Source organism: Mus pahari, chromosome 10 (assembly GCF_900095145.1).
Source record: "Mus pahari chromosome 10, PAHARI_EIJ_v1.1, whole genome shotgun sequence".
Taxonomy (NCBI): Eukaryota; Metazoa; Chordata; class Mammalia; order Rodentia; family Muridae; genus Mus; species Mus pahari.
This window is the reverse complement of record NC_034599.1, coordinates 119,831-129,316: the sequence shown is the minus strand read 5'-3', so window position 1 is coordinate 129,316 and position 9,486 is coordinate 119,831. Positions and strand designations below refer to the sequence as shown.

The following is a 9,486-nucleotide window of genomic DNA, read 5'->3' as shown; positions in this document are numbered from 1 at the left end:
GGGAGGGGTATGGGAAACTTTCGGGATAGCATTTGAAATGTAAATAAAGAAAATAATAATAATAAAAAGAATTACAATAAAGAGCAAAAGTCAAAAAAAAAAAAAGAAAGAAATGTGCTTGAACTATTTTATGCTTTACCTCACTTTTTAATATAAAATTTCGTATTGATATATAAAAAATATTACAAGTATATTCTGTAAAAACATATGTAGAAAAAAAGAAAGAATGTATGGAAAAGCTGCTAATAATTACCTTAAAATAGATGGGGGCCATGTCACCCACTTCCTTTGGGAGAGGGATACACTCATAAACCATATGACAGTATTTCTTCAAACCCATGTTAGTCTCCAAAAAGATACAATCCAACTCTTTATCTTCAAACATTTTTACCAATGATTTTCGAAACACCTAGAGGAAGAAGGAAATGACAAAAGGCACATATTCCAGAACTTCTTCACATTAGCATATGTTTTTAATCCTAAAAACTTCTGGTTAGTTGGAATAATTTGAGATGACCAACTGCATTAAAGGCCCAATTTTCTTCAAGGTCAACATAAAAAAAGAACACTATACAATTTGGATCTTTTATTATTTCCAATTTATTGTTGTTCAAGTATGTTTTGATGAAACTGTCTGTACATTTTCTACCAATCTTATAAGATCCGAGGTTAAATCCAGTGTTATCAGTAAGACTATGTAAAAAGAAAATAACAGAAATGGAGATCCTGCATTTTCAAACAATATTTTATGTTAAGTCAAACATCTGAAAATATATGTAATACACTGATGTATAATCAGAGGACTAGTCATCAGAGTATAATTAATTGGGAGTGTCACACACATTTGGAAGTAAAATCAGAACACTGCTTCTTCAGCCCCCTGTGTAGATGTATCAGCACTCCACTCTTTAGTCATGTGTAATGTCTAGTGATTGTCCTTTCACAAGAAGAACTTTAATGCTACTATTTGCATACAACAATTTGATCCCCCGACCCTCTGTTCTCCATAATACCTCTGGCTTCCTGAAGTCTGCAAACAGCAATATTACCTAAAATGTCACATTCATGGGATCACTATCTAGTAGACTGAGTAAATGTTTTATTCACCTTGACATTTTTCACCACATACCTTAATTTCTCAGAGAAATGTATAACATACACACAAGATTCTTTAAATTAAATGCTTTTAAATTCTGTTAAATCAGTTTTTCAAAAATTTTTAAATGCATCTCAGAAAAGTCCTGCAATCATCCTAAAGTTCAAATTTCCATACTTTTCACTTTCTATTAAGAAACATTTTTTTCATATCAAAAATAATTCATCTGTTGCTAGAGTTCAAATAATGAACTCTGAGAGTACAAACTTTACTGAAATAGCACTGAAAGAGAATGCATTTCATAAAATGCACGCAACTATGTTCTCTTGGCATCTTTATCCGCATGTACTATCATCTCTTTTGAAGTCTTAAAATTCCATATTTTTCTAACCTGGGTTCTGCTGAGCATTGAAGAAAATAGAAATGTGCCTTCCTTATTAATCTTTGTGAGGCCTTGAAATAATTCAGAAACTATTTATCCCATGACGTGCCTTTCAATCTCTTAAAGAAACAGCCATCAAATTGTATAAGACAGTTCAAAGCCAGAGCACACTTTGATGGGAACAGAGAAGAAACAGAAGCTAGAATAATGCACAATCACAACAGCAGTGAAGGCCAAAGGGCAAACAGTAACTGCTGCCTGTAAACCCAACGTCACAGCTTTTCATTTTCTGAAACTTTCTTCTTGGATACAGTTTAATAAGAATGATTATCTCAAACTGCAAAAAAAACACTAATTAGAATCCCAATTGACTTTTTTTTTTAAAAAGTAATTACTTTGTCAGTTCACTTAGTTAACAAAAGATTTCAAAAAAATGAGTATTTGAAGAAAATAAAAACAACGACAGATGGAAACATGACAATCTATAGACACCTACAAGTTGTCAAGTAAAGATATCAAATTTGTCTTAATTTATCATAATGATTTGCAAACCTCCTCACAAGCCTTACAATGAGCCCTGCAGTACTGACCTGAACCTCCTCCCAGATATCTTCATCTAATACAGTGGCTGCTTGATGATGTTGCAGAGGGACTATGAAGCAGTGTCCTTCAGTAAGAGACCGGAAATTGGGTAAACATAAATAAACCTAGGAGCAAATTCCAATGGCGATGTGTTATTTGGTCATTTGTAACAGATGAAACTACAGTAGTGAGATCATGGAACTTACTAGGGCAGGCTGGAATGTAAGACCTATTTATATCTTAGTACTCACAAAAATACCCTTTTACATTTAAAATATCATGGAAATGGTTTCTAAAAAACTAGGAATTTAGAATATATGTCTTAGTTTTCACTGACAGACATTTCAGACTAAGACTTCTCAAATAAAAATAAGAACAAATGTCACTTGATTTTTTTATCTGAGGGAACTATATACATATAAACACTGAAAACAATTCAGGTCCAGTTCCAAGCTACCCTGAACTAATCTTTCGTTTCCTTAATAGCCAAGTATTGCCCTCCTTCTGTGTGCAACAACCCTGTGACCAGTAGGTAAATCTTTCAGGATGTACAACAGAGCATTAACTTCCACCCACAAAAAGCTATGAAGCCTCAGAATGATGAAATTTCCTAGTGGTTCTATAACTTGCCTACACTTTCACTAATACAAAAAAAAGGGTCTTGATGCGATTTTCCCCCCTTTTTCCTTATTCTGTTACTCTAAAAATATTAGAAAGTTGTTACCAAATTGGAACATGGAACTTGGATGACCTAAATTGGTGTTCCTGGGCTGTGTTCATTCATATTGGGCTCTTGAATGAACCATCTCTTACTCCTTTGTAAGGAGAGATATTTTCTTTTATTGACAATATAAATTATGTGCTACCAGACAGGACAAAAGTGAGTTAGATCAGCTAAGAGGAAAACAAACAAGCCCAGGATACCTTTATCAATCTGGTTAAAAAGTTTATTTACATATATGATCACCTACAACCTGAAGCCATTTTTCTATGATATGTAAGGAAGTATTCATAAGTATATGAATGTTGAGAAATATAATAATAAATGTTAGCATTCCTTTTAGTTATCTGGCAACAGCTAGGTATGCCAGGCTCACTATAAAAGGGGCTGTTTACCCCCTCCTCAATCTCTTACCCTCTTATTCTTTGCCCTTTTTCTCCTTGACCCCTTTCTCCCTCTCTCCCCTTCCCGCCCAGCTCTCTCCATGTATTCTTGGGCGTCCACTCCCCTTTCCTTCCCAACTCCTGTTTCCATACCCTAAATAAACTCTATTCCAAATTACATCTATTGTATGGCTTGTACCCCAGGGGGAAGGAATGCCACTCTAGCTTTCTTACTTCTTTCTTTTCAGTGCGAAGGCTTCTTATTCACTGGTACCTCAGAGAAGACTTCTAGAAAACCTTTTCAAAATATGGTCCTTCCAGCATTTATCCCCTACTTTATGACAATGTGCTTCTGAATTGGAGTGATGATTAATCTGCTTATTTTTATTACATTTCAATAGAAGACAAACTTCAGAAGTATAACTGCCTACAGCACTTGCCTAAGTAGATGCCAAATTCAAATTCCAGTAGTGCCCTCCAAAAAAACCTTGAAATGAATTTTAAAATTGTCCTGATTCTTTACTTTTCCATGAATTTACACAATGTGAGAAATAGTCACCAAAAAATATTTATTTAAATAAATGACTGATATTCTATGAAGATAAGATCCTTAGAATACCATAGCAAAGGTATGTATTCATGAAGCTAAAAGACTTGGTGAATGACCAAACTAACAAGTCAAAGGAACTTCAATAAAGTGTTCAAAGTGTGCCATAATCTATGAGAAATTAAATATATGTTATGAAGAATTAAGTAAAGAAATGGAAGCTACTTTGAATTAAGGTTCTAAAGGGAGATTTAGTACTGAAATCAATTCTATCATTCGGTCATAAAGTTTGACAACAGCAGAGCCAGAAATTTGATTCTTAACAACAGAATCACACACAACATGGGTTAAGACACTGAAACACTGATACTTAGTCTACTAAAAACAGTAAGAACTATGGTCACTTAGAGAACAGAAATATTTGAAAACTAGAATAAGTAAAAATCTTCAAAATTTTTATAAAAATCTGAAGAAATAGCATATCTACATATACTAACTGACATTTACCTTGTCTGTATTTTATTTCTTACCTTCACACCAATTGCAACAATAAGGTGCTTGGGAAACTGAGAGCTGTCAAAACAGTAAAGACACTTTGCCATTTTTGCAGCAAGACTCTGGTGCTCAGCAATTGCTCTTCTCCTCTGGCTCTCTTCCTTCTTACCAAGACACTCTTTCTCAGCTGCTTTGGAGACAAACATGTCATCCAGAGCATAATAGTCTTCATCTGATTTTCCCATAACCTGAAAAATCAAAATAATAATAGTGGAAGATAAAAGATGGTAGTTAATACTTTGTTGAATAATGGCATCCTAGAGTCCTATCTGTAAATACTATGATGAAACCTATAATTTTTAAATGGTTAAAATTAAGCTTGAGCTCAAAAAACAAAAAAACAAAAACAAAAACAAAAAACCAATCCATCTATCATAACTAAGGCCACCCTCAACTTCATCACAGCAAAAGTCCCTGAATCTTTAATAAGTATAAATTCATGTCATTCAATTATTTTTCTAGTACTATAATACAGTAATTATTATTATGTTCACTTAAGCTGAAAGGAAACCAAAACGCAAAGGATATATCATTTAAAAACACAGCACATACAATATTATAAAAAAGTAAATATTGCTCCATTTGATCTCTACAACTCTGACACTCTTTCCAGCATATGGACAAACACAAATTTTATGGCCCTACTTAAAATTCTTATCTCTATAATGTGTACAGGCAAATACAAATTCTACTATAGCTTAGAAAGAAAATGATAGATACAAGTGGTTAGTAGAAAGGTAAAGACTCATAATCAAAAGTGACCATTCTCATAATCTACCATTAATAACTTGAACACATCTGGACATACCTATTCATTCTCTATGCTCTACAAAGCAAGTGTTAATGTTCTAAGGCACTGTCCCCTACCAGCTTGCACATAATCTCTGGCCCATTCTTCTCATTCTTCAACTGTAGCTTTAGGTTTAGCTGTCACCCTCAGAAAGAAATTTCTTCAATTATGCGTGTCCCTCCAGAGCATTACCATCAGTCTCATAAAGACTATACTGTGTTCAGCATTTATGGGCTTGTTTCTCCCTTTTTACTACATTATCTTCCCCTCAATCTTCTATCCCCAGATACTTAAAAAAAATCATCAAATACAAAGCAAATATAAGACACTTGTATATTAGCAGACTTTTAAAACAATTTAAAGACAGTAGCTCTACTTAAGTAAAAGAATATTTCTAATCAAATATTATAAAGGATAAAGAATGACCAGGCTTTAATTCTAGCACACTGAAGGCAGAAGCTAGTGGAACTCTTTGAGTTCAGGGTCATCCTTGTCGAAATACTGAATTTCAAACCAGCAAGGGCTACATATACTTTAAATAGCTAGCATCCAGGAGATAATAAACTATGGATCACAAGCTACACAGGCCCAGCCATGTCTTCTCTATCGCCTCTTCCCCCAAATTACTGAAATTTATATTACTGAAGTACAGCCTCACATTTATTCACATGCTGCATATGGTCACCTCTGTGCCATAACAAGAAAGCTGAATATAAAACAGAAAGCCAATAATTTTTCCCATCTGGTTCTTTATAACTTCGGTGAATCCTGTCCTTTGTAGTCTCTTCCTGAAAATACCTAGTACTACTAGTAGTAATATAATAATACTAAGATAACACTATTTTAAATAATATACTAATTTAGCTATTTTGTTCAAAAAATTTGAATAGTAAAGAGATTATTAGTATTTATAGAAATGGTTATAATACATGTCAACATTTTTTACTTTTATACACATTTATTATTATATCAAATTTTTAACCAGATCTAATTTTAATTGTTAAAAGTATAAAACAAGTTATCACTATGCTGAGGCTACTTATTAAACAGAATGATCTGAAAGATCATGTCAAATCAACAATTTCATAGCCACCTGTCTCTACTAGTTTTGCTGCAAATTGGAGTCATTCTTTTGCCCACTTAAAAAAAAAAAAAAAAAAAAAAAAACCTTTGTATTTTTATGAGAAGTTGCCTACCTTTAGTATTCACCCAACACACCCATAAGTAAAAACTGATTACAAAGAAAAAGGGTTGGTAGTGTTTCAACCTTTGTTAGCTGGTCCAACAAAAAGTAACATCTCCATTAACATAAGGAACAAGAACAAAGCAATACTTGGGCCAAAAGACAACAGAAAACACTACTACAAATTCAACTATAAAACTTAGGCCAACAAACATGTGAAGAAAAAGTCCAGGTTGAATGTTTTAGTTGCATAAAAATTTGCCTGGTGTGTAGTTTTAATAAATCCCATCAAAAGTGTGTTATTTCTGCTTAAAATTATTAGGAAATACACAAATCGCATTAAGAAAAAAACTCAGGGAAGGAGACAAATGGAAACACTGTATATCCTAGGAAATGTTCTCATAAATAAATATAATAATGATAACAGGCTAGACTGACAACTTAACAAATAATACTTTTCCAATCATTAAATTCTGACACCAAGGCAAGCATGATGTTGCACACCAACATTCTCAGGCATCTGGGGTACTAGAGCAAAAAAGTTACACATTTGAAGCTTAGCTGGGCAACATAGTACAATTTTATCTAGCCCCAAACCAAGCTAACCAGTATCTACACTGAAAAACTGAGAATCAGATCAGTGTCTTTCCCAGCCATCATCACAGATGGGAACTAACAGAAACCCACAATTGGACACTGTGCAGAGAGTAAAAGAGAACTTAGACCACTTAGTCCTAAATAGGATGCCTTCATCAAGATTTTTCCCTCAAAACTCCAGAAGCTATGAAGAAGACAGAGTAAGAGGAGATTGTAAGAGACAGTGGGGATGGAAGACACCAAGTATCTTCCAAATACAACAAGCTTGACACACATACAAACTCACAGACACTCAGCTAGCATTCACACAACTAAACAGATCCAAAGCATGTGGGATTCCAGCACTGAGAAGTGAAGTGGACATTAAGTCCCCAACGGTAACCCAGAAGGTATCTTCAAGGGTGTTTTGTTTTGTTTTTTCTTTTTTTTAATAAGATATTTTCTTTATTTACATTTCAAATGTTATCCCCTTTCCTAGTTTCCCCTCCAAAAAAATCCCCTATCCCTACTCCCCTGCCCCTGCTCCCCAACCCATCCACTCCCATTTCCACTCCTGGCATTCCCCTATACTGGGGCATAGAGCCTTCACAGGACCAAGGGCCTCTCCTCCCATTGATGACCGACTAGGCCATCCTCTGCTACACATATAGCGAGAGCCACAAGTTCCACCATGTGTTTTCTTTGATTGGTGGTATAGTTCCAAGAAACTCTGGGGGTACTGGTTAGTTCATATTGATGTTCCTCCTATGGGGCTTCAGTCCCCTTCAGCTCGCTGGGTATTTCTCTGGCTCCTTCATTGGGGACCCTGTGCTCGGTCCAATGGATGACTGTGAGCATCCACTTCTGTATTTGCTGGGCACTGACAGCCTCGCGGGAGACAGCCATATCACTAGCTCAGAAAAATTAGTTTTCCCCAATGGAGTCTCACTGGGTATACAAACTACACTTAAAGGAGGTTCTATGCTCAGTAGCAGATGGCCATCACAAAACAACCTCAATGGTATTTTTTGTAGATGTTTTTTTAAATCTCATAATGCTTTACTTAGGCACAATTTATTTAGATTGCTCATGAATGCATTATTTAGCACTACTGGTCTTTTGCTTGGGTATTATAGGTTCTAATTTTGTACTTTTATGTGTGTATGTTTCCTGTGCTTCTTCTTTTTTTTTTTTTTTTTTTTTTGGTTTGTTGTTTTTTTTTCCCCCTGATTGTTTCTTTTTTAATTTGTCTGTTTGTTTTCTAGAGAGAAAGAGAGAGAACATGGGCTGGATGGATGGGTAAGTGGGAAAGATTTGGGAGAAGATGAGGGAGGAGAATAACTATTATAAGAATTTATTGTATGAAAGAATTGTTTTCACTTAAAATACTGGAAAAAACATTACACAATATCTGCCCTAATAATTTCTATGTAATAATTTACCATGTAAAAAAGTACAATTTAATGAAATAAACTAACATTAGAGACTATTAGATCTCTTTAACATGTACATCACTGTCGACTGATGAATCAGTTTCTCAAAATGCAAAGGTTTGCTGAGACTCTCTTACCTTAGATGCCATTTTCATGAAAAGTCTGTTTTGGTTGATATCTGTTCCCATTTTCACATTCTTGACTAAATCTTTGAGGCTCAAATGATCATCATCAGTAAAGTATCGGATCCTTTCCTTATTCTCATAGGTTGAAACCTATACCAAAGTGAACATAATGAAGTTTCTGCAGATGCATTGAATGGATTATTCATAAATTTGATAACAAAAATACAAAATCCTACCACATATAACAATTGTTCCTTCCATGTGAAAGAAGGTCTGTTAAGTGTAAAGAAGTACACTTCGTGCTTCTTGCCCTTCCCTGCCTTCCTTCCCAGAAGAAAGTATTACACTAGCTGATTGCCGAGTTTTGTTTAAGATAACTGTCTTTTCCCCTCTCTCTTCTGCTTTTCTTGTACTTAAAATTCCTTTCCACTGTGGAAGGAAGACTGCCAGTATTCAAACAGGAAATAATCATATAATAAGTAGAGTCAGAGCCCGTAAGAGCAGCTGCCCTCAGAAGTGACACAGCTGCTGGGACAGACTCTGTTTCTGGCTCCAGACATCTGGCAACTTTCCCACCAGAGGAACAGTGTCTGCCCTGGAGGATTCTCACTGGCTGAGCTGGTAAGAGAGACATCTTTGCTCCAGTGAGTTGCCAGGGAAAGAGCAACCTGCAGAAGCTACACAGATTCTGGGAAAGATCCCCTTGCTGGCTCCAGACATACAGGCACCTTCCCTGCCAGAAGAGAGGTGTCTGCCAGGAAGGGCTCTCACTGCCTGAGCTGGTAAGCCATTTTTGCTCCAGTTCCCATAGGCTCCAGTGTGCACTGGTGAGTGTGTGGACCTCAGAAGCAACACAGCTTTGGGACAGACAGAAGCAACCTAGGTTTTGGGACAGACCCTGTTTCGGGCTCCAGACATTTGGGCACCTTCCTCGCGAGAGGAAAGGTGGCCACCCAAGAGGGCTCTGATGGTCAGAGCAGGTGAGAGTCATATTGTGTTCAGGGTCCCTCTAGACTGTGCAGGTGAGTGTGTAAACGGCAGAGGCAATACATCTTCTGAGACAGGCCCTTTTTTGGGCCTACATCTTCAGCCAGGAGGCAGATCTGAACGCCA

The 9,486-nt window shown here is 35.8% G+C and overlaps 1 protein-coding gene across 3 annotated transcripts in view; it reads right to left on the bottom strand.

Annotated features, from left to right (window-relative positions):
- Nucleotides 1-9,486, bottom strand: part of Cwf19l2 (CWF19 like cell cycle control factor 2) — a 73,321-nt gene that overhangs the window by 13,276 nt on the left and 50,559 nt on the right. For all 3 annotated transcript variants that reach the window (XM_021206823.2, XM_029543321.1, XM_029543322.1), the window contains 4 exons: nucleotides 8,386-8,523; nucleotides 4,242-4,454; nucleotides 2,069-2,185; nucleotides 254-409 (listed from right to left, as the gene is read on the bottom strand). In XM_021206823.2, the coding sequence (XP_021062482.1) occupies nucleotides 254-409; nucleotides 2,069-2,185; nucleotides 4,242-4,454; nucleotides 8,386-8,523 (624 nt within the window). The remainder of the gene's footprint in view (nucleotides 1-253; nucleotides 410-2,068; nucleotides 2,186-4,241; nucleotides 4,455-8,385; nucleotides 8,524-9,486) is intronic.